Genomic DNA, 26,423 nt, shown 5'->3' with positions numbered 1-26,423 from the left:
GGGCAGGGAGCGCTTCACGCAAGGCGAGAGGAACATGCAGCATCACACACCGGAAGAAGAAGCATTCTGGACTTCACGAGGTTCTTTTCCACTTTTAATCGTCCAATTACAACCCTTGGTATCCAAACTCTTTCAACAAGGAAATTATTCTTTTTTGAAACATAAAAATATAAATTCTGCATTATTAAAAGTGCATACAAATAAATAAAAGGCCTTGACAGACGGTCTCATGCAGCTGCGCTCTCAAATAAGTTAAAATCCTTTATGGTACAACACGGCTCGGCCCCGAGGGGGACCCCCTCCCCTGCCCAGAGAAGTGTGGAGTGCCACACACACCCACACACTCCCAGCCACCAGGATTAAAATCCTGGCGGCAGGGTCCAAGGGCGGGGGGGGGGAAGCAAAAAGCATCCAGTAACGTCAAAGCGGCAGCTCCTCACAGAGGGGAGCCATTCCAGTGTTTCAGAAAGGGGATTGAAGCCACCCTCGCTGCAGCCCCAGGCCAGACCGGCTCCCTTGGCCGCCTCTGGAGACCTCGGGGCGTTCTGGGGGCCACAGGCAGAAGGCGCCATGGATGGGGCGCAAGGGGGCCAGAGACCAGGCAGAACTCCGAACCCCCATCTCTCTGCTGCGGGGCATAGGTCCTGGGCGCAAAGAGGAACTCGAACCCAATCAGCCCCCCAACTGGCTCCTGTGCTGCTCAACACATGCCAGGAGAAGATGCTAATGGTGGGGGGGGGGGAGGGGGGCTCTGCCACACTCCTGTTTTTGCCCTCAATCCTGCCAATCCAAGCTCCCAGCACTAATGGATATTTTTTAATTAAGGGGAAAACCCACGAAGCAGGGCTTTCATCTCACCACTGATTAAAACCAACCTCTCCGCTCACGTGGCCCCCACCTCCCTCCTGCAGACGAGCAAGCGGAGAATAACAGCAGCAAACTCCCACCAGAGACACAAAACACGGTCTGGGGGGGGGGATTCTGGAAGGACACAGAGGGAGGGATCCGTGCCCACCGGGCCTTGGGTGTGACCGCGACAGGAAGGAAGCGCTACCTGGCTGGGAGAGGGAGGGTTGGTCCTGCCTCCCTGGGTGGATGGACAGACGGATGGATGGATGGATGGACAGGACCCCTCCCTCCTGGGACTGGACGGCCCCCCACCAGAGGTTCTGAACTGACCATCGTGACAGTCCAGACTCCAGAACGCAAGCAAAACGGCCTGTCCTCTTCAACCTCAGGAGCCGGGAAACGAGGAGGAGGAGGAGGAGACCCACGGAAAGAGTGCAAAACAGAAAGCCAAGCGCTGGGTCCACCTGCTTTTCGGAGGGACGGGCCACACCCGCCCCGCCCTGGTCCCATCAGGCCTCAGCGGCAGAGTGGCCTGGCCACCCACAGAGCAGTTTGCATAGTTAAAAGGACGCGTGAAGGGGGGGGGGGACAGCGAGAGGTCGAGACCATGCAAGCGACCCTCAGCGACTGAGGAGGGGGTGGCCCCGATGATCAGAATTCCAGCTGTGAGTGGCCCCGCAAGGAAGCAGCCCTGCCCAGAGGCCTGGCCCCACTGTGGGGCTGATTGAGGGAACCGGCAGGAGCACAAGGAGGGGCCCCAAGGGGCAGCCTATGGCACATGCAAGCAACACCTATGCCCGGCCTATGCCTCCAGAATCACAGGAGCCAGTAACACTCCCGGGCAGGGTGGGCGGAATGCCTTCTGGGGCCAGAAGAGAGAGGTGCTCCCTGAGACGGGACGCAAAGGGGCTCATGGTGTGTGTGTGTGTTTGGGGGGGGGCTCTACCTGCAAGTGGGTATCCAGCACACCACCAGAAACAGACCCAGAGCAGTCAGGGCCAAAAGGCTAAGGTCCCCTGCCCCTGCCCCTGCCCCTGCCCCTGCCCCTGCCCCTGCCCCTGCCCCTGCCCCTGCCCTTCCATCGCGCACACGGACGGCGAAGGGGGTGCTCCGGGATTGGGGCAGAGCCCACCGTTCTGGGTGGGGCAGACAGTCGAGCATCAGACCCACAGCGGCGCGGAGGAAGTGGGGAGCTGCTCTGGCAAGACGGTCAAAATAGGAAGGGGCACAAACCGAACAACGAACCGGTATGAACTGGGAGGTCAGTGTGGAAACTGAACTGGCTCACAAACCATTTAAAGATCAAATCCCTCCTTTCTGCTTCTAGTGGCTTTTTGTGGGGAGCACAAAGCAGGGGATCATTCAAATCGAACAGCTGAACGTTGAGGAGCTTCCCCACCCCTGCTTTCTGTTCTCCACAAGCCGTATCAAAATTCACGAATGTTCATCACAGTCCGTGATGAGTTTCAGCCTGTGCCCATCCCTGGGTCTCATGTCCAGAGGCCTGGAGCTGCAAAGAGAGGGGAGTGGGCAGCAGGCTGGTGGCAATGCTTAAGGGAAGGGAGGAGCCCACCTGCCAACCAGCATCCAGACAACAAAGGGCAGCTCAGCAAAAAACAAGAACATCCCTTCTGCACAAACTGCAAACAAGACAGGAGAGAGACCCCCCCCCCCACGCCTCCCCAGGCCAACCTCAGCGCTGGGGACCCTGCAAGGAATGTGGCCAAGAAAAGACAGCACCTTTCGGAGAGGCCGTCCAGTGCCAAAACACACAAAAAAAGAGGGTGCCAGAGGAGGAGTCGGGGCAGACGGACGGGAGGCACTGGGCAGAGCCAGAGCCCCAATGCTTCCCCGTCCTCCCCACAGCACAGCACAGCACAGCACAGGGAGGTGGCGGCTTGACTCAGCCTCTGCCTTTCCGGAGAAGAAGCTGGCTCTCCACCGCAGCACTTCGGCTGCCCTGCCCTCTGCTGGCCAGGGAGGCCACTCCATGCGAGGGGGAGGAAAGGGCCCAGGAGCCCTGAGGACAGACTCTGGGAAGGGACCACCCGGAAGAGACAGACACGGCCAGCCCCCCACCCCCGCCCCTCTGCCTCCTCCACCACTGGCCAAGCATTTACCTGAGAAACCACAACATGAGATATGTGGAGATATTGCCCTTTAAGAAGCCTGGGGGAGGGGAGCGGGGGGGGGAAGGGGGGAGGGGGCACCCTCTGGCCTTCCCCAGGATCCCTCGGCAGCCCTGCCTTCCCCCCTTTTGCAACTCACACACAGAGCCAGGCTGGGACCCGCCCGGGCATCCCCGAAGCCTCGCTAGCCATTTACAAGCGCCAAAGCGGCTCTAGGGGGCGGGGGGGGGGTGTGGGTGGGGGGGGGTCCCCGAAAGGGCTTCTGTACAGAGTCCCCGGTTTGTGGCAAGGGGGGGGGGAGAGAATCCTTTGGTGGCCCCGAGGCCAGTGGCTGCCTGCAGTTATTTGGTATGACGGCGGAATCAGAAGGCGCTTGGACGGACGGACGGAGGGACGGAGGGACGGTTTCCTCGCACGGCTCAGGCACATGGACAGGGAAGCCAAACAAGAAGGGCCCCGACAGATGTGCTTCTTCTTCTTGGCAGGAGGAGAAACCAAAAACCCACGCTGGGCTGGGGGGGGTGTTGCAGCATATCTTCATGGAGATTTCGAGGCGGCAGAGGCGGCAGGCCATGCAGAGGTGGGCATGCTGGAGGGGGGCTTGCGCAAGGTGGCCTTGTGGGGAGCCGGCTGGCGAGGGGGCAGGGGGGCAGGCTCCTCCGCCTGGGAAGACTTGGATTTGCGGCTCAGCAGGAGGGCGTGCCTGGCGGGAGAGGCCTCCTTGGCTGCAGGGCTGGGGCTGGCGGGGTCCCGGGCAGGCTGGGGGTTGCTGCTCTTCTCCGGCCTCAGCTTCTCTTCCGGCAGCCCCTTGCCGGCCGCCTTGGCAGAGCCGGAAGCCGCCTTCTTGGAGAGCAGGGTGGTCTTCCCCAGGTCAGCAGACCTGCGCGTCTCCTTCTGGCGCAAGGCGGACTTGAAGAAGGACAGGCCTTTCTCCTCCGACTTGCTGTCCCTCTTCAGGCTGGTGCGGGGACCGGCAGAGGGCGACCGCAGGCTGGCCATGGAGGAGCTGCGGACATGCTTGCTCTCTGCCTGCCCCTCGCTTCTCGACTGGCTGATCCGCGGGGAGCCCGTGCGCGAGCCCAGGGGGACGCTGGCCTTCTCCGCACCCAGGCTCACCTTGGAGCCCTCCCTGCTGAGGCTGCGGTGGTCGGGAGTCCGGGTCTTCCCGGCCGGGGCAGGCCCGCGCACGGAGGAGGGGCCGGAGGAGTTCCGTCGCGTCGCAGCGGAGGAGGAGAGGGGCTTTGGCTTCTGTGGAGCAGAGGGGGGTGGCAGCTGCGTCGTGGGCCCTGGAGCCGGCTTCCTTCGCCCGGTGCCTTGTGGGGGCGGGAGAGCCGTGGTGCCTCCCGCTGGCCCGGCAGGAATCCAGCTTGCTCCGTGAACGGGACCCCTTTGGCACGCCCTTGGAGGGGGGAAGAGGCGATGCACCAGCCTGGGGCGACGTCAGGGAATCCGTGCTGGACAGCAGGGGCCGGCCTTTCCTCGCATTCTTACCTGCCGCGGGGGCGGGGGCGGGGGAGGCATCTTTGGGAGCGGCTGCCTTTCGCGGGGGTCCGTCCCCCTTGCTGGGGGAGAGGCCCGGCCCAGGCCCCCGGAAGCCCTTGTCTTCCTTGACGGGAGAGCTCTCGTCCACAGAGTCGCTCTGGTCCACAAAGGCGATCTGGTTGTTGTTGTCGAAGGGGGCCAGGGCGGGGCAGCCCTGCTCTGCAAGGAGAGCGCTCTTGCCATAGGGCTCCAAGCCCCCGCTGGACTTCTGCTGCCCAGGCCCCTCGTCGCGGGAGACCCCCTCCATGACCGCCAGGGGGGCCCTGCCCGCAGTCCGGTGGTCCGGCCGGCCGCTGCCGCCCTCGCTGCCGGAAAGGCTCCGCAGGCTGCCGAAGCAGGAGGTGGACACCTTGTCGTCTGCAGACTCCCCGATGCGCTCCAGGGTGGAGGCCGAGCCGTGCACGGGGGAGTCCCCCGGGAAGCGGGAAGGAGAGCTGGAGCGCATCTGCAGCTTGGCCGACAGGGACCACGAGGGGCGGATCCCGTTCTCGCCCACCGCCAAGGGGCTGGTCACGGAGGAGCGGGAAGACAGGCTCTGGCGCTGGACGCTCCGCACAAAGGGCCGGGTGGAGAAACCCCCTGCGGGAGGAGGAGGAGGACGAGGAGGAGGAGGAGGAAGTGGCAGCGGCACCAGGGGAGCCTCCAGGCCTTGGGGAGGCCCTGCACAGCCCCATCCCTCCGCTGGCTCTTCTCCAGGACACAGACACCGGAGCAGGGCCCACCCCACGGGCACCCAGCAAGGGGGACGCTCCTGGCTGGTGCAGGGACAAGGGAAGGCGGCCAGCTCTCCTGCTTCCTTCCTTCCTCAGCCTTCCTCGGCCAGGAAGCCCCCAGCCCTGCTGCTCTCAGCCTCACCAGTGGGGGAGCTCAGGGCCTCTTGGCGGCTCACCTGCTCAACCCCGCCCACCCCCAAAAGAGACCTACCGTCATCCTCACTCCTCTCCCCCATGAGCTCCACAGACTCCGAAAGGGACGCCAGAGAGGTGCGCCGGGAGGAGGCGGCAGAGGCGAGGCTGGGCTGCTTGCTTCCAGGGAGCCGACTCACCCAGTGCTCACACAAGGAGGAGCTGGTGGAGCCTGGGGGGCAGGGGAGCCAGTGAGAACGGGGCCCCCCGGGTGCACCCTCTACCCGTGGGAGAGCATGGGAGCTGCAGAGCCCCGAGGGGGGGGGGGGCGGAACCAAGGGCAAAGGGCAACAGGGGGCATCAGTCTGAGCCCTTTGCTTCCCACACACCTCCACCTGCTCTTCCGGAGGGGGCAGCCCAGGAACAGCTCTCCCCTGTCCCCCCTCCCCCCGCCATACCTGCCACCGAGCTGTTGGCTGACCAGGAGGGGATGGCCGTCCGGCGCTGATAGAAGAGGATGTAGGCCGTGTTCTTGCAGACCTCGTTCTCGGCCAGCTGCTGGACCTCGCTGTCGTCAAAGCCGTACCAGAGGCCGTCGATGGAGTTCTTGCAGGAGGCTGCAGGAGAAGGGACACCTGAGGCCATGCACGGGCTGGGGGGGGGGAGGCCCACACTGCAGGGGCTCCGCTGGCCCCCCCAGCAGCACTTCTTCCCACGGGGTTCCTCCAGAAGGACCGGGGGGAGGGGACAGGACCTGCCAAGTGTTGTGGGCCAATCCGCCAAAGGGGAGGGCAAGGGATCCCCGGGGAGCTACCCGAAAGGAGCCTGCTCACCAGGGCAGGGCAGGGCAGGGCAGGGCAGGGCAGGGCAGGGCAGGGCAGGGCAGGGCAGGGCAGGGCAGGGCAGGGCAGGGCAGGGCAGGGCAGGGCAGGGCAGGGCAGGAGCGGGGGAACCCAAGCCCCTCCTCCCCCCCCCCCCAGTGGCTCTTGGGGGCCCTCTTCATCCTCCTCCTCCTCCAAGGCGCGGGAATGCCAGCCGCCCGGTCACCTGTGTAGTGCCCGCCCTGCATGGTGCCGTGATGGTTGCAGACGGCGTACAAGTCGTAGATGAAGTCCTCGGGGTCCCTGCCCAGGCCGTAGGGGCGCCTCCAGGGGGACCAGTGGGAGGGCAGACTCCAGCTGCTCTGGCTCCGCTTCACCACGTGGGGGGTCATGTCCAGGCCGGTCAGCGGGAACCGGACCATGTTCTGCAGCTTCATCCTGCGGTCCCCTTCCTGCGGGGGGGGGGAGAGGAAGTAGCCCAGCCAGAAGTGCACCAGGGGAGTCACAGGGCATGGGGTCGGGGGCCTGGATGCTGGCGTCCGGCCAGGCAGATGGAGGGCGTGGCCCTGGTGCCTGCCTTTCAGACACAGCCTGAGCGTGGAACACCCTATGGTGCAAACGGGCGACACGGGAGGGAGGAGATCCCCAGCCGCTGCCCCCCCCCCAGTGGCTCTTCCCCGCCCCTTTACCTGCCGGAAGCGCTTCAGGTGAATGATGAGGACGTCAGGCAGGGTCCAGAGGCTGAGGGTGATGCTCCCTTGCTGCAGCTGCTTGCAGTGTGGACAGCGCCACGCGTCATCCGGCGCAAGCTGCAAGAGGAGAGGCTTCTGCTAGACATGCGCAGCCAGGGGAAGGGGGAAGAGGAGCCAGGGGAAGGGGGAGGGGAGGGGGGAACGCCCCGCAAAGGGCAGCACGAGGCAGAGGCAGAGGCAGAGGCAGAGGCAGAGGCAGAGGCAGAGGCAGAGGCAGAGGCAGAGGCCGCCTGCTGCTGCGCTGGGCCAAGGAGCCTCGGCACCCGGGAGAGAGGTCCGCTCAGGGCCCGCTCTGCCCTTCTCTCACCTGCTCCTCTTTGGTGTACAGCTGGAAGCACTGGGCCAGGGAGCAGCACTGCGGCTGGTGGTGGAGCTCCCTCTGCCGGAGGACGCTCTCTGCGTCGGGAACATACTCATCCTCCGTGTTGCCGAACAAGCTGCACACGGGAAAACAGCCCCACTGAGCCAGGCCCCCACAGGCTGGAAAGCCTCCCCACGGACCAGGCCAGAAATGGCTGGCAGGCCCAGCCTGATGCAAGCCCAACTCGGAAGTAGCAGCAGCAGCAGCAGCAGGAGGGGGGGGGGGTCCGGCTGCAGCCCGACTGACTCTCCGCGAGGCACGGGGAGGCCACAGCCCTGCGAAAAGCTGGTGTGGCCAGAACAGAGCAGGGAGTCCTCCTGGGCCGGGCCGGCTGAAGGACCCCCCCCCCCCAAAGGCAGAGAGGTGGGAGACGGGAGCCCCCCCCCCCCCAGGCAGGGCACCTACTAGTCCTTTGTTTCTTTGTCCCACTCCACCACGAGCTTCACGTGTGGGGTCCCGCCTTGGCCACAGGACTTCAGAGCCCTGCAGGAAGAAGGCGGCGGCAGCTGAAGAGCCAGCCAGCCAGCCAGCCAGTGGTGCCTGCGGAATCCCTCCAGGCTGTGGGCAGGGGCAGGGGCAGGACCCACCCCCTTGGAGAGCCCCTGCCACCGCCTCACACCCTGCCGCAGAGAAGCCAGAAGCCAGCCTGCACGGCCGTGGCTCCAGGGCATGCAGAGGGCCCCAAACATCCCCCAGGAGACAGGGGGCACCCTCACTGCTCCCTTGCAGGAAGCCCCGCATCCCCCCTCCCCTGCTCCGGCCGCGTCTTCCTCACCGTTCCACCATCAGGTGGCAGAGGGGCCGCTCTTCCTGGGGCAACAGGTACGTGATCCCCACCGCGCTCACCACTCGCAAGCTGAAGGGGCACACCTGCGGGGGAGGGGGGAGAAGGGCTGGTGGGCAGGCAAGCAGGAGGGGGCGCACCCACACACAGAGTCAACGGGGGGCGGGCGGGGGGGGGGAATCTTCCGGGCTCCCCTCGCCCACCAGCAGGCCAGAGCGGAGACAGGGCCCTCTCCCCTGCAGGACATGGACAGCCCCGACTCCTCCTGCAAGCATCCTAGAGTGCCTCCCCCCCATTCGTCCAGATGATGCAGAATGCAAAGAAGAGGGATGTGCAGTGCTCTGTCCCCTCCTGGCTAGTCCACACGCCAAGAGGGAGGCCCGGGGGAAGGCTCTCAGGCAGGCTAGGTTTGCTCCAGGTGGCCTCACCTGTATGCAGGCCGAGGGCCGAAGGTAATACTGCATCTTCTCCAGGATCTCCTTCTGCAGGATGTCCCAGGGGACCGTCTTCTCCAGGTGCAGCACAAAGGGCTGGCCAAACCTGCACGGAGGAGCAGGGGTGATTGAGAGCCCGTGCAGAGGGGAGCCAGAGACAAGGCAGCCTCTGCGACTCCAGGGCCCCTCCCCTCCGCCCCAGGAGAAGGCCTCTCTGGGCTCTGCGCTGCGGCCGGCTGGCCGGGAACGCAGCAGCCCCCTTTGAGCCGCTGCTCAAAGCTTCCCTCCTTCCTTGCTTGCTTGCTGAGACTTTCAGGAGATGAGCCTAGAGCGCCTGGCGCTACCCCCCCCCTCCCCTCCAGTCATCTCTGCGCTGCTTTCTAGGGTCCGCTTGGGCAGCTGTGCCAAGGCTTGTCCCCCCTCCCCCTCCCCCTCCCCCCCGAGATCCGCTACCTCTTCACTTGCTGCCCCGTGCAGGCCCGGTTGCACACCAGCACCACGATCCTGTCGCCGGCCGGCCCCCGGACGTTGGAATTGTCCAGCCTCCCCTGCGTATACGGAGAGGACCGGGGAGGGTCAGCCCCGTACTTCAAGTGGTTCAGGTTGCTGTTCACCTGGATCCCTGGAAGAGCGAGGGAGAGGCGTTGGCCACGGCCGGCAAGCACCCCACGCATGGGCCTCCCAGCCACAGAGGCCGACCCCCCGCGCCCACAGCCGGACCGACCTCTCTGGCTCAGGATCCCCTCCGTCCGGTAGATCTCCGGGGTCTCGAAGGCAAAGAGGGAGTCACTCTCCTGCACCGAGTCCAGGTCGTCCGTGTCGGCAAAGGACCGGTGGAAGCCGTCGTAATACATCTCCGTCAGCACAATCTGTGGGGGGGGGGGGGCGAGAGGAGGGCCCCTCCTCAGTGGGTGCTTCAAAGCGCCTCCTGCTCATGCAGAGTCAGCGGAGGAGGGGGGGACAACACTCCCTGGAGGCCCAACCAGCCACGGAGGGCAGCAGGAGCCCAGCCAGTGCCCTGAGCAGCCCTGCCCCGCAGAGGCCCCAGGGGGAGGGGGAGGGGGGATCTCCGCAGAGATTCGGCCTGCCGAGGGACAAGGCCCGGCCCGGAGAGCCCTCTGACCTGCTTGGTGGGGATTTTGGTTTCTCTGGAGACGGCTTCTCTCAGCCTGGCCACTGTGCCCGACAGCGGCACGGCCACCCCGATGCGCATGCAGTGAGAGCATTTCCCTCGGTACACCGCAGTGACGTACAGCGGCCTGCAGAAAGTGCAAGGAACAATTGGGGAGGCAGAAGAGGGAGGCTGGAGCCGTGCAGTGGAGGCACAACTGGACGGGCACAACAGGCCCCTCCCCTCCCCACAGGCTGGCTGGCTGGCCGGAGAGCACCGCTTCGGCACCAAGGACCCAGGCCCCTCACGTCAGAGCCCTTTCCCTGGCTTGGCATGGCAAGAGAAGGAGGTGGGCAGGCAGAATCATCAGCTGCCCTCTCCCGCTTTGGGCTAGCTGTGGGGGCAGGAGAGGGCAGGCTATGCCAGCACACCCAGGCCAGGCCTCCAGGCAACTCCCCGCCACCCCCTACAGCAGGCTGGGGGGGGGGGAGCCAGCAAGGAGGAGGAGATGGTCTCCCAGGGCAGCACGGGATGCTGGCTCTGCCTCCAGCAGAAGTGGGAGAGACCAGCCCGCCTCCGCCCCGCCAGGCTCCAAAGCTCTCTGGCTGCAGCTGCCTGCCCGTGCCCAGCGGCCTCTCTCCCGGGCCCTGCGGGAGGAGGCCAGTGCCCAGTGCCGCAAGCCCCGCCCCACCTACCGCGTGTGGGGCAGCGGGATGGGCAGCGAAATGCACAGGAAGGGGTCAAAGGTGTTGCTCTGCTTCTGGCAATGAGGACACGTCAGTGAAGACCTGGCAAAAGCAGAGGGAAGGAAAGCACAAGCAAGTGTGTGTGTGTGTGGGGGGGTTCCTTGAGGAGAGCAGCGGCCCCTCCCTTTCCCAAACTATTTTGCCTCCACTCCCCAAATGTTCCCACCCAAGGCACACAGGGTGAGAGAATATTTCCCGGCCGGGGGGGGGGGTGGTGGAGGGGAGAGCTGTCTGTGCATGTGATGGGGGCAGCTTTCGAGGGCAGCTTCCTCCTTCTAGGCTTCTTTCCCAAGGAGAGGACTTCTTCAGGTGGAGCCGCAGCCTCAGTCCGCGGTGGTCCCGCCCACAGCGTGGCTGCCCCTCTTGCAGTTTGAGAGGCCGAGGACCCCCCCCGGGGAGATTGAACCCCCCACTCCGGCCCCCAGACCTTCTCCCCCCCCCCACCCCCAGGAGGGACATCAATCCCAGCACAGTCCAGGGGGCCAACCAGACCTCGCTCTCAACCGCAGAGGGCCACTCTGCACGCACACAGCCCGGCCAGCACTCCTCCGCCAGGAGCCAGGTGCACAGCTGAAGGAGGCCCTACCTGTACTGGGCCTGGAAGAGCGCCTGCACAAAGGAGCTGTTGATCGGAAACGCCGGCCCCTCGATCAAGACGGGCTCCTCCAGAGGGGGCTGGGGAGAGAAAGGCCTTCTGGTCAGCGAGGCAGACCCACCCCCGGGCAAGGGGACCATGGAAGGAAGCGGGCCAATTTGGGCAGTCCAAGAGAAACAGCCCCCCCCCCTGGAGCACCCAGGGCTTCCTAGGGTCCAGCCACCTAAAAGGAGAAATCCCGCCCCCCCCCAAGGAAGCCAAGCAGAGCTCAGTGGCCTGCAGGGACGACCCAGGAGACCTTGGCCCGTCCCACCCCTGCTCTCCCTCCCTGCCTGCCTGCCTCCACCGGGGCCAGCTGCACCTTCAGAGGAGGGCTGCCGTTGTCCTTCACCAGGTGGTTGAGGTCCTCGTGGACTCTGTCCAGCAGCCAGAGCAGGAATTCCTGGGCGTCGTGCTGGGCACTGCCGCGGTACTGCAGGGCATTCTTGGAAACGATGCTCTGGGGAGAGAGAGCACTGCCCCGTCAGCCCCTGCCGGGTGGGAGGGAACCCCAGTCTGCACGCTCCTGAGGCCCCAGAGCACCCCCCACGGAGGGTCCCACCTCTCAGCAAGCATCGGAGGAGGGCCTGCAAGACTGTTGTGTTGGGGGGGGGAGGGGGCTTGAAATGGAGACTTGCCGAAGAAGCACTGCCCTGGTTGGCTATTCCTGCAATCCTTAAGCTGTTTTCTGTCTTATGAACAAGACTGGTTTGTTGCAAGCCAGCCGGAGCGGGACCGAAGGGGGAGGTGAGACGCTCTCCCCAGTTCCCTCCGCCCGGCACCAGTTGGGCCTTTCCCGCAACAGCCCCAGAGGCAGGATTTGCATCCAAGGGGTCTGTCTTCAGAGGCTTCCGTGAGCGGTCTTTGCGAGGCTCCCATTTCTGCCTCCCCAAAGAGGCAGCTGACCCCCGGGGGTGCACACAAGCATTCTTCTGCCCTGCTCCTCCAGCACCGGAGCACCTAAACTAAAGGAGGGGAATGCTGACACCCAGGATCTCCCCAGAGAGAGAGAGAGAGAGAGAGAGAGAGAGAGAGCTCCTGCTGGGCCAGAGAAAAATGACCACGGCGGAGAGAGAGACTCTTGCCACACGTCAGGAGGAGGCGTAGAGGCCGAAAGGGCGGTGTGTGTGTGTGTGTGTGTGTGTGTGTGTGTGTGTGTGTGTGTGTGTGTGGTGTGTGTGTGTGTCCCTCAGCTGATTCAGGAAGGCCAGGCCCGACCTTTGCCTCTACGAGATGGGTCCGTCGGAGAGACGAGCCCTTTCACAGCTAAAGGCAGGCTCAAGGGTCCAATCCAGCCCCCGAGGCAGGCCTGGCTTCCCTGGGCCTGGCGAGGGCCGTGGCTGAGCTGCTGGAAGAGATGCTGGCTCAACTCCCCCAGAGAGGGCAGGCCTCATTCGCAAAGGCTTTTAGCCTCGCTGGGCCAGGCCACAGGGCTCCAGCACATCGATTCCCCTCCATTTCCTGCTCCCTGGCAATCCTCACGCGCTTCTTCCATTTGTTCATGGGGATGCCCGCCAGCCCTCCTGCCCGCCCCACCCACCCTCCCTCCCTCCCTCCGCCACAGAGCTTGAGCGGCTCCACCCAAAGGGCTCCTTCCTCCCAGGCCGAGGAGCATTGCCGGCACCCTCTAGACCGGGGATGCAGGAGCCGGAGCGGGTCCCTGAAGGCCCAGCTCCTCCAGAGGAGGAAGAGTGCCTGCCTGAGCCCAGGGGACAACCTTCCCGACAACTGAAGCACCCCCAAGGAACAGCCCCAGAGCATGCCCCCCCCACAACAACAGAGAGAGAGAGAGAGAGAGAGACGCTGCCCACAGACCCCTGCGCACCAGAGCCCAGCGAGAGACGACCCAAAGATGCTCAAGTGCTCAAAGGCACCAATGGGCTACGGGGGACGATGGGCGAGACAGAAGCACCAGCCAGGCCGCCGAGGGGCACCCGAGCCCGAATGTAGGTCAGGCAGAGGAGGCTTACGGCGGCTGCAGCAGGGGGGTTTTCAAAGCTGCCAGGCTGCCCCCATTTCCCCGTCAGCTATTCTACTGAGACATGCAAATCCTCCGTCTGCCCGCCTGCACCCGTCAGCAGCGCCACCTGCAAGGGAAAGGGCCACCCGGCACAACCCGCCTGCCCCCTTAGACAACTGGTGTGTGTGTCTTTAGATCTCGTGCAATTGTGAGGATGCCAAGGCACTCACAGACTCCGGAGGCAGAAGGAGCGGCCGTGGGAGAGGTCATTCTTTCACCGGGTCGCCATGAGCCAGAAATGATTTGACTGCACATGACTCACACATCTGGGGGGGGGGAATCCAGTTCCCCACCCCCAAAAAACCAAGCAAAATACTTCTGCCTGACCCTCTTCTCCAAGCTGACCCCAGCATGGTCAGACTAGCTTCCCCTCAGGGCAGCCCTGCTAGATCTGCCTTTTGGACACGTGAATCCGATCCTTGACCCGTCCCGGTCAGTCATGCCTGCTCCGACTGGCAGGGCCTTCTGGAGCCTCAGAAAGAGGAAGACCTCTCCCATCACCTCTTTGAACGAAAGATGCTTCTGGGGACTGAACGGGACCTCCTGCGTGCCAAGCACAGCCCCCCCCCCCAGCCACAGCCCCTCCCTCCTGCTCCAGAAAGATGGGTAGGCGCACAAAGCCCAGGGATGACCCTGCAGCCAGTCTTTCTTCCCCACCACTCAGGCTGCGCATAAAGGGCCCTCGAGTGGGGCTACGGCCTTAAATCTCTTCCTTTGCCTGCATGGTCCAATCGCCCCATCGACTGGGCACGAGTATGTTTACATGTTCCACACGGCGTTCTGCTAATCTGTCAATAAACTAATAATCTCATTAACTCAAAGGTCTCTGTGGCAATTTACGCCGGTTAATGCGCCCGGTCAAACGATTTACGCTGCTAACCCTATTAAAACAATCAGGAGTATCTCTAGCATGAAATCCGGCCCAAAGCAAAGCAGAATTATTAACATCCTCTCACATCTGCACACCTCAGCTGACATCCTGAAGACGGGGAGGGGGGGAGGATTAAACTTGTAATGGGTTCCCTCCTTCCTTCCTCTTCCACTCCGCCTCGGTTTCCTGCATCCCCTGTTCCCTCCGGGGTGCCTCTCTCCCGCCCAGCCTGACTCTGTGGGATCGGGGCACAGCTCTTGTGGGCATCGCGCTTTCCACCCAAGGACACCGGAAAAATTCAGGTCAGGCAAAAATGATGTAGAAAACAAACTAAAAAATGCCAAACAGGAGAAAGGAACCACCAAGTCCATTCAGAGGGCAGCCTTGGTCCAAAGAGGACAGAAAGCGGGAGTCACAAGGGGAAGCAGATTCCTGGCCCTGGAGAGCGCTCCCTCCCTCCCCCCCCCCCCCAGACCCACCGCCACTGACAAGGCAGGCAGGCAGGCAGGCGAGAACGTGCTGAGGAGGCAGAACGCAGCTGACGGAAACAGCTGACAGCCAGGGAGATTAAACCCATCTCATCCGGCTCAGAACAGCAGCGCAGAAAATCCGTTCCACAGACTCCCTCGCAGGCGTGCCGAGAGGGGTCAACAGGGAAGCCACCAGCCCACCCCTCTGGGCACCCTCGCCAGCAACGTGGTCCTGTGGGACAGGCTGCAAGCAACTCAGGACCCTCATATGGGGGGCAGGGGGAGAGGAAGGAAACCGGCCGGCTGTGGGGAGCTCTGCACAGAGCACCCAGCTTTGTATGAGGCAGGCAATGGGCTCCCATGACCGCCTAGATCTTCCAAAGCCTGGCTTTCTAGCAGGTGAGCCACCAGATTCTCCATGCTGGGAAGGGTCAGGCACGGCCCTCCTCTGCCAGCGTCATCAATGCCAGGCTCCTGCCAACACCAGCATCTCCTCATGAAGCCAGGCAAACCCTGGTCAGGGAGGCTTTCGGCTGATCCTACACTGAACAGGGGGTCAGACAAGATGGCCAGCTCCCCAACGGCTCCCTCCTGACCTTCGAGAGCTCTCTCTGTGCAAGGGAGTCCGGCCCAGGTGAAGTCACTGGCACACAGTTCATAAGATCTGCCTCCCCTGAAGGGGGACTGTAACCTCAAAGAATATTCCCACCCAAGCCCCCAAAAGATCTGGCCCTCGCTGAAGTTCTCACGCAGACCTAGGGCAGCCCCGCTTTGGACTCAACCTGCTCTCCTCCTCAGACAAAGACGAAATCACCCAAGAAGCTGTGGCCCTCCCACACAGACCCATGGCTCTCTGCCACCCTCGCAGAGGTCCTCCAGGCCAGGCCAGGGGGACCCTGAAGGCCCACAAAGGTTCACTCTCCCTGTAAGCTTTTGCGAGTGTGCACGCTTCTGCGGATGGCACACAAACGCTTGCACCCAGATTGCTCTCCAACCTTGTTCTGTGGGTTCAGCCAGACATGGAAACCCACCTGAATCTATCTCTGCGAACCCCAAGAAGGCCCTGCCCAGAAGGCACACCACAACCAGGATGAGGCCCGGCGTCCTCTTGGCCTGCGGCTGGCAGTTCATGGCCAGGCCTCTCAACAGGGGCCAGAACCTCAACTGCACTCTCTCCAAACAATTTTAGGAAAAGGAAATGACAAGACGGTTCCACGAGATTGGAGTCCAGCAGCACCTTAAAGCAAACAGCCACAAATCTGGACCAGGGCAGCTCCAGAGAGGCATCGGCAGTTTCGGTGGACAAGCGTTTACGGGTAGGAGCTTGGACCCTTGAAAACTCACACCCCCAAAACTTGAGTTGGCCTCCAAAGCGCTACGGAGTCAAACATAACTCTTCTCCTGCAAACCAGCTCAGCTGCCCTGCGAAGATATTTCAGGTCTGTCAAGAGCTGCACATTTCTTCCCCGACGATCCGTGAACTGACGTTCCTGCACCCGTCAGGATGCATTGGCAGGCCACGGCACACTAGCGTCTCTGCCTGGTGGCAACGTCTCACGGGGGAAGACAAGGCACGAGAGCAGACCAGGGACGGAGAAAACTCTCACAGGCAGTTTGCAGTGCTAGCGGGGGGAGGGGGTGGGGGGGGGAGATGCTGCCCCCAAAGGCCGAGTAAGACCAGGACAAAAAATGCATAATTTTGGCTTGCTCAAAAAGATGTGCTCATGTTTAAAATCCTCCTTGGGGGACGTGATAGCCTATCTTTCACAAGCAGGGCAGGAGTCTGAGAGCCCCCCCCCCAGTGGGCCCCGCCAGCATCGGCAGAAACAGGAGGGAAATCTGCTCACACCCGTCACCTACATCTGGCCCACCAGAAGAGCTGGTCTCCGGTCTCTGCTTGGGGCTGGCAGCGGCCCCTTTTGTCCCGGGAAAGGACTGCGGACTTCGCTCCAAAGGCACACGGTCTTAACCTGCCCTTTCCTCAACAGATGCCACCAGACAGGAATTCTGAAGCGTCCCGATTTTGCCAGCAACACTGGTTCTCACCCAGATGGCAAGGACAGAACCTGTGGAGTACCTGGATCTTGTGGGCAGTGAGCACCCACGCCATAGCCCAGCACCTGTTTTGGCAGGACTGAAAAGGACGCGTGGCCTCCGTACCCGGGCATTTAAAAATGAGACCATTCTTCACCAGCAGCCCAAGCAATCCGGCATAAACAGAGGGTGCCCTCAGTGGGAGACCCACCCTCCGAGCTTGCCCTCCCTCTGCAGACAGGGTGGCTGTCACCCGGGGGCCAGAATGGGCCTCTAATGCCAGGATTTGCTCTTTGGAAACGGGGCAGACTGCGGCCTTCAGTCGCCCGGGGCACCTGCCCACGTGGGCTTCATCCCAGGCCAGTGTTGATGGGAGCCAGGTCTCCCATTTCACAGGGCCTGCTGCTCCCAACACCTCCTGAGTGAAGCGGAAATTCGGCACCTCTTTGCCTAGTGGCAAAGTCACCCTCTGATTGCTGCTCACGAAGGGATGGATCCAGCAGAAGAATTCAGCAGAGGGAGCCCAGGGGTGATTTTGGCTGACCCCCCATCCTCCCTCCCTCCTCTGAAGCTGCTCTTAGGGGTCCATGCATGGCGGGCGGGGGGGAGGTCCCATTCCACAGACCAGAAACCTTCTCCAAGATGCAGACGGGAGTTTTGTAAACAAACATGTCTGCCTCCAGGGGATAAACCCAGAAGGCCGAAGGCATGGGGTGGGGTGGGGTGGGGTGGGAGGCAGGGTGCTTTGGGCAGCTGGGGGCCGCAGGGTGCCTCCCCTGTCCCCCGCTCCTCCGCCTGGGAGCCCTCCAAGGGCCAGGGTGGGGTGCTTTGGCCTTGCTTTGGGACCCACCTTGAAGTGCCTGCTGTGCTGGGGGGTGTACTCGAGGGTCCAGAGGGCGCGGACGAGCTGGGCCAGCTGCTGGGTGACCTCCCCCTGGGAGGCGGTGGCGGCGGACGAGCCTTCCTCCTCCTCCTCCTCCTCCTCGGGGTCCTGGTCTGGGTCCTCGTGGTCCTGGTCGGGGTGGGGGCGCCGTCGGGGGGGCCGTCGGAAGTGCTCGAGGGCGAGGAACTCGGCGAAGAGCTCGGTGTTGCTGAGGCACTGCAGGACGGCGTTCATGAAGCAGGTGTTGCCGTGGTTGCGCAGGCCCGCCACGCCGGGCACCCAGCCCGAGGGCGACGGCGAGGGGGCGGGCGAGGGCGAGGGCGCGGGCGGCTGCGGCTGGGCCGGGGGCGGCTGGGGCTGGGGCTGCGGCGGGGGGGTGTGGGCGCGGCGGGGGGCGGCGGCGGCGGCGTCGGGGGGCGCCGGGGCCGGGGTCTGCTGCTCGGAGCCCAGGTGCGAGAGGGTGGAGAGCGTCCGCAGCACGCGGCTCATGAAGCCGCCCAGGGAGCGCGCCCCGCCGGACCCCGACCCGGACCCGGACCCGGAGCCCCGCCCGCGGAAGAGCAGCCGCTTGCTGAACGAGCGCTTCTCCTTCTCCTTCTCCTTGTCCCGCTCCTTCGCCTTGGCCGCCCCGCCGGCGCCCGCCCGCCCCGGGGACAGCATGGCCGCCCCCCACCCGGACCCTCCTCCCTCCTCCGCCGCGGACCCTCGACCGGCCTCCAGCTGAGGCGGCGGCGGCGGCGGCGGCCGAGCGGGGAGGAGGAGCCGGCGCAGACGGGGCGGGCGCGAGCGAAGCCGGCGGCGCCATGGCAAGTGAGGGCAAGCGCCCGCCGCTTCTGCCGCCGCCTCCCCGCCGCCATCTTGGCTCCTGGCAACGGCCCGGCCCGGCCTCAGGGGACCCCCCGTCCACCCCGCCCGGGAGCCCCGGCCTAGGCCGGCACGAGGAGGGGTGCGGGGCTGCAGCCGAGGCGCCCTTTCCGGGGCAGGAGGCCGCCATGCGGGGGGGGGGGCAACACGGCTTGGCCATGCCTCGGGGGGAGCACTTCTCGCCTCCCGGCTGGGCCTCCCGACGGTCCGGGGGCTTGGGCCACTCGCCTGGCCCGACGGGGCTCCCCGGGGCTGGGATGCTCCGACTCCTGGGGGGTTGGGGGGGCTCCGGCTGGCCTGGGAGACTCAGTTTCCTTTTGGCTGTTGCAGAAGACTGAGCCGACCGTGGCGGGACCCCCGTCCCCCCCCGTCCCCCCCCCGTCCCCCCATCAAAGCACGGATCTGTCCCGGCCCGGGGGCCGCCTCCTCGGGCCGCCGCCAGGAGGCGGTGCAGGGCAGGCGGCGGGGCTGGCGCAGGTGGGCCGGGGGCGGGGCCGGAGGCGGGGCCGGAGGCGGGGGCCGGGCCGGGCAGGCAGGCAGGTAGGCGCCGGAGCCGAGCGGCGAGAGCAGGAGCGCCCCTCCAGCCAGCGGCATGCAGCTCCAGCCGGCTCCCCGCGTCCGCCGCGGACCCCCAGGTGAGAGCCCCCTCGTCCCCCCGCGGGCGGCCCAGGAAGGCTCGACGGCGCGGGCGGGCGGGCGGCGGGTGGTTGTGCGCGGCCGTCCCGGGGACTTCCGCGGCCGGGCAGGCGGGCGGATCTCTGGCTCCAGAGCCCCGCGGCCAAGGCGGGCGGGATGCGCTGTGGGCCAGAGGCTGCCCTTTGGCTCCTGCGCGGGGTGGGCTGGGGGCTCCGGGGAGTACCGGTCCGCCCGAGGTGTCCTCCTGCTGTGGGCTCCCCTCCCTTCCCGGCCCTGGGCTGTGCTTGGCGGTGCCCTCCCTGACCGGTGGCCCTCTCCGTTGGCAGGGCCAGGAGCAGGGGGGGATCCGGAGAGCCTGGCCAAGGCGGAGAAGATCAAGGCCAAGCTGAAGAAGACGCTGCCGGTGACGGGTCCCCAGGCGCCCACCCTGCGAGAGCTCATGCGCTGGTACTGCATGAACACCAACACCCACGGCTGCCGGCGCATCGTGGTCTCCCGGGGCCGCCTGCGCCGTGCCCTCTGGATCCTGCTCACCCTCACGGCCGTGGGCCTCATCCTCTGGTACTGCGCCCAGCTCATCCTCAACTACTACATGGCCTCCGTCTCCGTCACCGTCAAGTTCCACAAGCTGCCCTTCCCGGCCGTCACCGTGTGCAACATCAACCCCTACAAGTACGTGCCCCTGGGGTGGGGGGTCCCCCTCTGCCGGAGAGGGGCCCCCAGGGTGGCATCGAGCCAGGCTCCTTCCCCGAGGCTGTGTTGCCCACCCACCCAGCCTCTTGTGCCCCAGAGCCAGCCTCACCCCCCCCCCCTCTGCCTGGCAGGTACAGCGCCATCAAGGGGCACCTGGAGGAGCTGGACAAGCAGACCCTGGTGGCCCTTGAGTCCCTCTACAACTTCTCCGGCAGCCCCCCTCTGAGGGCCCGGCGCGAGGCGGGCCCAGAGCCCCCCCAGGAGCAGCGTTTCCTCCAGCGCTTCCCACTGGTGAAGCTGGAGAGCCTCCAGCGCAGGACAGCCGTGGACCTGGTCACAGGGCGCCGACGGCGGATCGCTGACACCGTGGTTAGCCCGGAGGGCTCCAACATGGTCAAGAACCCCAAAGACATTGTGGGGTTCCACCTAGTGAGTCTCTCAACCACCGGGAGGGAGGGGGAGAGGGCTGCTGGTCAGCGGCCCCTGACTATCGGGGGGGGGGCTTAATCTGCAGCTTAACCCCCCTCCCCCCTTGAGGATGTCAGCCTCACCAAATGCAGCTCCTTTGGATTGTGGGTGCAGCAGGGGGCAGGAAGAGTCACTGCTTTTCCCCACTGAATCCCCCCCACACACACACACAGAGAGACCCTGCTTCTAGCCGTGGTGATGGTGGCGGTGCTGGGGAGGGGGCGTGTGGAGTTGGCCAGCGGAGGCAAGGCAGTGGGCCTCCTCTTCCCAGCCGCCAGCACACCTGAGTCCGGCCTTCCTCCTCCCCCCCCCCCAGTGTGACTCCAGCAACAACCGTAGCTGCATCCTCTACACCTTCAGCTCTGGGGTGAACGCCATCCAGGAGTGGTACAAGCTGCACTACATGAACATCATGGCCCAGATCGATGCCCAGGAGAAGGAGCGGATGAGCTACTCGGCGGAAGAGCTGATCCTCAGCTGCTCCTTCGATGGCATGTCCTGCGATGCCAGGTCGGTCCCACGGAGAGCGAGGGGCAGGGAAAGGGGGCGGTGGAGCCAAAGGGATGCCTCGCCAGGGGCCTGGGGCCTGAGGCCTTTGCCCACGGCTGGCAGCTTCAAGGTCGCCTCATTCACAAGCAGGAGTGGTCCGAGGGGCTGGGAAGAGAAGCCCCAACTTGGCCAGGGTGACTCCATCTTGGCTCCACGCTGGTGCTAGGGTGCCCTGAGGACGGGTGAGGTCCGCCTTGTTGTTTCCCTCATACACACACACTGGAAGCCAGGTGCGAGTCGACCCAGCTCATCCCTGAGTCTGAGAGAGATGCTGAGTCTTTCTTATGCTGTTCACTGGGTTCAGTTTCTCTCTGTGTATTTGTCCCCTCGGCTGGCTGATTGTACTTGATAACCCGGATGTGTCGCTAAAGATTTCCCTGTAAGAAACCCCGAATCTCACGTCTCTGGGTTTTTTTGGAACTTTTGAGCCCCTGGCCAAGGTCCGTAACAGTCCCCCAGCTCAGCCCAAGATCCACGCTTGGTGGGCCGGCCGGTTCCATCCAAACCAGCCTGCCACGGACTCCCACGTTCCTTGAGCGTGCCCCTGCCCTTTGCCCGCTGAGGCCGGGCATCGCTTAAGAATCCCAGCGCCCCCCTTTCGCCTTGCTGGCTGCCCTCGGGGTCCGAGCTCCCTTGAGCCAAATGGGCCTCGCTTCTGAGCAGACGCCCTCCCTGCTAGGAACTTCACCTCCTTCCACCACCCGCTGCACGGGAACTGCTACACCTTCAACAGCGGCAAGCCGATCCTGAGCACGTCGACCGGAGGCAGCGAGTATGGTAAGGGGACCGGCCTTGCAGGGATCTTCCCACGCCGACAGTCTTCCCACGTTCTGGAGAGCGAGGCTGTCCCTGTGACCTCCGTGGCATCCGGAGCTCCACATCCGTCTAGCGGTTCCAGGTGTCGGGCTTCCTGGAGATTTCGGCAGGGTCTACTGCTGACAAACCAGCCCTCTTCTCCAAGGGTCTCGGGAGTCCAGTTGTAGTTCTAGGAGGTCTCCAGGCCCTGCTTGGAGGTTGGCAGTCCAAACCTGGTGGCTTCCTGGGAGGGATGAGAAGGGAGCCGACACTGGGTCCTCCGTCCGTGGGATGGGCGGCAACGTGGTATGTGGCCCTGCAGGTTTCCACCAGGAAGGGAGGCCTGGCCACGCCGGGCACGGTGCTGCCTGCTCTGCCAGTTTGGCCAGCGCCTGAGAGGCGTTGCCTTCACAAGGGAGGCAGCAGCCCATGAGGTCTTCTGGCCACCCCCTTTCCCCAGCGCAATCCTGCTCCCAGGGAGGACCCGGCCTTTGCCAGAGGGGGTCTGCTGGTCCTGGCTGCCCGCCTCCTCGACTGGGGCTTTGATTCGGCTGCTTCGTCCTGCTGGTTGTCTTTGAAGGTCCCTTTACGGGGCAAAGGCCATGGGCGGAAGGCAGCGGCATGTTTTCCTGTTGCCCAGAGGCTGGCCCCCACGCCTCTGCCCCTGCTGGCTCTGGCCTCCTGGAGAAGGATGGTCCAAGCCCCTGTCCCCCCCCCTCTCTGGCCAGGGCTGCAGGTGATCCTGTACATAGAGGAAGCGGACTACAACCCCTTCCTGGTGACCTCCACGGGGGCCAAGATTGTGGTCCACGACCAAGACGAGTACCCCTTCATCGAGGACATTGGCACGGAGATCGAGACGGCCACGGCCACCTCCATCGGGATGCACTTTGTGAGTGGCGGGGCTCAGGCGGTCCGGGGATGCACCCAAGATGGGCAGGGGTCTGTGGGGAAATGTGGGGCTGGGGGAGCGCGTCCAGACAGGCAGGCTTCGTCCGTTCCCAGTTCTGGGCAGGAGCAGAACTTCTCGCCTTCGTTTGTGTTACTTTGTGGGACAAAATGTTGATTTAGTTTTGGCCAAGAAGGAGGGAGGGGTTGCTCACATACCTTCTGAATCAGCAGCAGAAAGTTTGGGTGAATTTGCTGGCAAAGCAGCAGCCGAAACCCCTAAACCGAAAAAGGACCTGCTGCCCTTCCTGGGAATCTGCCCCGGCTGGCCTCATTTCCTTCTTGGCCCTGGAAAAGGGAGGTGGGGTGGTGCCCTGTCCAGGAAGGCCACGCCCAGTCTGGGCCCAGCAGAAGGAGGGTGTGGGCCTGATTCTCCTTCCGAGCAACACCCTGTATGAACCAGGACTTCTCCCCCAGCACTGGTTAGCACTGCAGGGGGAAGGAGAGGCAGAGTCTCCAGCGGAGAGCTGGGCTTTTCCCAAGAGGCTTCTATGGCTGACCAGAAGGCACGGCCCTTCCCCTCCCCTCCCCTCCTTCAGTCTGGTGTGCTGCTAAAAGAGGGGGGTTAGGGAAAGGAGGGCGGGGGGGGCTGAGCAAGAGCGGTGTGTGTGTGTGTGTGTGTCCCCTTGCTGTCCCACCCACCGGCCCCTTCCCTCTCTGGCAGACGAAGTCCACCCGCCTCAGCAAGCCCTACAGTAACTGCACTGAAGACGGCAAAGACATCCCTGTGGAAAACCTGTACAACAAGAACTACTCCCTGCAGGTGGGTCTCTCTCTCTCTCTCTCTCTGGGGGTCTCCGGGCCCTTCTGCGCAGAGGCTGGGGCTGAAGAGCCCCGCGGCTCTTCCGGCAGGCCCTTCCCCGAGGCAGGACAGGGGAGGCAGGTCCTGATGGCGCCCAGCCCCGGTGGCTGGTGGAGCCAGGCCTCTGAACTCGGACGGCGCGCGGTTGGGTGCCTTGGCCTGTCTCTGCCCAAGCCGTCAGCCCGTGCTGTTCCCCCCCCTCTTTGGGCCCAGATCTGCCTGCACTCCTGTTTCCAGAAGATCATGGTGAAGAGGTGTGAGTGTGCCCAATACGCCCAGCCCCTGCCCCCCAACGCCGAGTTCTGCAACTACAAGAAGAACCCGAATTGGAGTGAGTCCGCTGGGGCGGCGGAGGGAAGCCTCCCACCCCACCCCCTCCCCGGGCCCCAGAGGGCACTGGGCAGCTGGGCCCCCACCCCACCCCAGGTCCTGCGTGGGAGCGTGGCGAAGCAGGGTCCTCTCCTTGTGCAGCTGTGGGCATCACAGCGTTTTTAAAAAACATGCGGTGTTTAAACCCCCATTTGTTCCTGGGGGGGGGGCTGTAGGAGGAGAGGAGAGGCAGGCAGCCCCCCCTCCCCCCAAGCAGCAGCAGGGCAGACTGTTGCCCCTGAGCTCTATGCCACCTGGGGCACCAGAGGGGCACCTCCCTTCTCTGTGTCCTGCCAGGCCCAGGGGACTTTCTGGCTCTTTCTCACCCTCGGGCGGGGTGTGTGTGTGTGTGTGTGTGTGTGTGTGTGTGTGTGTGTGTCCCCTCTTTCTTGCAGTGTACTGCTACTACAAGCTCCACCAGGAGTTTGTGATGGAGAAGCTGGGCTGCCAGCAGATCTGCAAGGAGGCCTGCAGGTGGGTCCCCTCTGCAAGACGCTCAGAGGCTTACAGCTCAGACCACCCCCACCAGCCACCACTTTTCTGTGGCCCAGCCCCATCTCGGTGGGCTGCCGGACCGAGGGAGACACTGGCACAGCATTGCCGGAGACGGCGGTCTCAAGTGGGGCTGGTCAGCCGAGGGCTGCTGCTAAGAGGATAGGCGGGCAGGAGGGAAGGGGGGGGCGTTCCCGTGGAGCTGGGGGCCTCTGTTGGGAGCCAAGCTTCTGCCTGTCTCCACAGCTTGAAGGAGTGGACCCTCACCACCAGCCTGGCGCAGTGGCCTTCGACCGTGTCCGAGGTGAGTCTCTGCCCTGCCACCGCTGCCAGAGGGGATCTCACCCTTGGGGGCTGGCTGAAGGGGGCAGGCTTGGGGAGGAGAGCAGGAGGGCCTGGCAAGTCATGTGGGGTTGGGGAAGGGCGCACGGGAGGGGCCATGAGGCGGCTCCTCGTCTCGGGAGGAAGCTCCCCGCCCGCCCGCCCGCCCGCCCACCCGCCCGCATTGGTCCCTCTGCCCTCTCTTCCCAGGAGTGGATGCTCAGGGCCCTTTCCTGGAACCGAGGGAAAGACAGAGCAATCTTGAACAAGTAAGTCCTCCCGCTTCTTGGGGTGGGGGGAAGAGACCAGTGCTGCCCTGAGCCGGAGGCCATCCTGCCTCCACCGTGTGTCTCTGCCCCGACTTCTCCATGTCCTCCTCCTCCTCCGCTTCCTCGTCCTCAGGACAGACCTGGCAAACCTCATGGTGTTCTACAAAGACCTCAACGAGAGGCTCATTTCGGAGAACCCCGCAAATAACGTGAGTGCGCTTCCGGGGGTCCCGGCCCACTTTGACCGCTCAGCAGCCCCGATCGGCCCCTGGGTGGGGGACCCCGGAGGAGGAGGCAGGGCGGGCCAAAGCACCTCTGCACGCCTCTCACCCGGACCCGCTTGGCACAGGCTGCCCTGCGCTCACCGACTCCTGGAAGCCAAGCTGGCGGCCCCCGTTAGGCCTTTGGACGGGAGGGGTGGGCTGCTGCCTCTGGGCCCCTCCTGTGCCTGAGGGGTGGCCAGAAGCCGGCTATGACTTGACAGGGTCCCCTCCCGCCCCCAGATCGTCCTCCTCCTGGCCAACTTTGGGGGCCAGCTGGGCCTGTGGATGAGCTGCTCCATGGTGTGCGTGATCGAGATCATCGAGGTCTTCTTCATCGACACCTTCTCCATCATCCTGCGCCGGCACTGGCAGAAGACCAAGACGTGGTGGAAGAGATGGAGGGGCGGAGCAGTCCCAGAGGACGGAGACGACCCTGCGGAGGGTGCCCGGGGCCACGACAACCCCTCCTGCACAAGTGACGACGACCTGCCCACCTTCAACACGGCGCTGCAGCTGCCCCTGTCCCTCGAGGGCCCGGCCCCCCGGACGCCCCCGCCCACCTACAGCACTCTGCACCTGGACAGCTGTGCCTTCCGCGAGCAGATGCCGGACACCTGCGAGGTGGGCAGGGCCCCCTAAGGGCTCCCCCGGGCACGTCGGGGGCCTGCGTCGGGCTGGGGCTCAGCAGAGGCGCTGACCTTGGGGGCAGACCCAAAGGGCCCTTCCTGCGGCTAAGCCGGCCCGAGCACAGAGAAGGGAAGGGAAGGGAAGGCGGGCCAGGCCCTGCTGTGCCCCGGCCGGTCTCTGTGGTTGGCCTTCCTCCAGGTCCGGCTGGGCACCTTTGCCCACAATGGGGAGGACGGAGGGGGGCTGCCTCTTGACCCCGGGGCCAGGCGGTGTAGGAGTAGGACGGCCATCTCTCCCTGGGGGACTGGCTGCTCCCGGGGGTGCTGGGGAGGGGGGGGGACGGACCCCATGGCAAGGCAGGAGGGCAGCTTGGGGGAGGGAAGAGGCGTACAAGATATGTTTTGGAGATGCCTCCCCCAAGCTCCCCGGCTCTGGGGACCTCATCCTGCCAGGGGCCTTGGTGGCATGGTCTGGCAGCCGCCAAGGACAGAAGTGGAGAAAGTGTACGAGGAGGGAACGCGTTTCAATAAACATTTGTCTTGGAGGGTTTATTTTTTTAATTCCCGGTTCCGTCCTTTCTTCCGCCAATGGGGATGGGGGGGCCTCAGTGCCCCCCTCCCCTTCCTGTTCCCACGGGACGACCGGGGAGGCCGCTGGCCCTCCTTCCGGAAGGTCCTGGGCGCCTCTCGAGCCCCGGGCTTCCTCGGTCAGGGCTGCTCTCAGGCCAAGCCCCGGAGGCTATTCCCAGTGGCGCTGGGAGCCCGTCTGGACCAGGCTGGTTTTCAATGGGCAGGGCTGCGGTGGGGGCAGGGCCAGGCTGGACGTGGGCAGTCAACAGCCCTTGGCTTCTGAAGTGCTACTTTTGCTGGGGTTCTGGGGCCGGCCGTTCCCGCAAGGAACATTGCCCTCCCCGCTGAAGGCAGCTGAGAAACCAAAGGTAAACATCTCTCATCATAAATCACGGGAGGGAGGGAAGGAGAGCCGGCCTCCGGCCTCGCCCGCTGGCCCAGGAGGACAGGTGCCTGCCGCTTGGCGGGAGCA

At 64.6% G+C, this 26,423-nt stretch overlaps 2 protein-coding genes across 2 annotated transcripts; one reads left to right on the top strand and one right to left on the bottom strand.

Moving 5' to 3' along the window:
* Positions 1 to 1,910: 1,910 nt before the first annotated feature.
* Positions 1,911 to 18,050, bottom strand: USP31 (ubiquitin specific peptidase 31). The gene is given in 17 exon segments (XM_077317071.1): positions 1,911 to 4,238; positions 4,240 to 5,099; positions 5,445 to 5,597; positions 5,824 to 5,982; positions 6,413 to 6,638; positions 6,876 to 6,995; positions 7,246 to 7,375; positions 7,705 to 7,782; positions 8,075 to 8,169; positions 8,512 to 8,623; positions 8,971 to 9,139; positions 9,242 to 9,386; positions 9,641 to 9,776; positions 10,324 to 10,416; positions 10,961 to 11,049; positions 11,331 to 11,468; positions 17,254 to 18,050. Coding segments are annotated over 17 exon segments (4,119 nt in total). The 5' UTR covers positions 17,947 to 18,050; the 3' UTR covers positions 1,911 to 3,515.
* A 106-nt stretch (positions 18,051 to 18,156) lies between these two features.
* SCNN1G (sodium channel epithelial 1 subunit gamma) lies at positions 18,157 to 25,942 on the top strand. The gene is made up of 13 exons (XM_077317079.1): positions 18,157 to 18,785; positions 19,113 to 19,458; positions 19,611 to 19,908; positions 20,264 to 20,457; positions 21,176 to 21,273; positions 22,020 to 22,183; positions 22,904 to 23,002; positions 23,255 to 23,372; positions 23,806 to 23,884; positions 24,149 to 24,206; positions 24,434 to 24,492; positions 24,626 to 24,701; positions 24,996 to 25,942. Exons 1-13 carry the CDS (start codon positions 18,743 to 18,745, stop codon positions 25,392 to 25,394), a joined length of 2,031 nt encoding a protein of 676 aa, XP_077173194.1. The 5' UTR covers positions 18,157 to 18,742; the 3' UTR covers positions 25,395 to 25,942.
* The last annotated feature ends 481 nt before the right edge of the window (positions 25,943 to 26,423 follow it).

The sequence above is a fragment of the Paroedura picta genome, chromosome 17 (genome assembly GCF_049243985.1).
Source record: "Paroedura picta isolate Pp20150507F chromosome 17, Ppicta_v3.0, whole genome shotgun sequence".
Classification (NCBI taxonomy): domain Eukaryota; kingdom Metazoa; phylum Chordata; class Lepidosauria; order Squamata; family Gekkonidae; genus Paroedura; species Paroedura picta.
The sequence above is the reverse complement of the archived record's forward strand: the minus strand, read 5'-3'. Positions and strand labels throughout refer to the sequence as shown.

Coding starts and splice junctions, on each gene's coding strand:
- SCNN1G (XM_077317079.1), top strand. CDS start 18,743: ATGCAGCTCCAGCCGGCTCCCCGCGTCCGCCGCGGACCCCCAG. Junction 19,459..19,610: donor TGCAACATCAACCCCTACAA/GTACGTGCCCCT, acceptor TCTGCCTGGCAG/GTACAGCGCCATCAAGGGGC. Junction 24,493..24,625: donor GACAGAGCAATCTTGAACAA/GTAAGTCCTCCC, acceptor CCTCGTCCTCAG/GACAGACCTGGCAAACCTCA.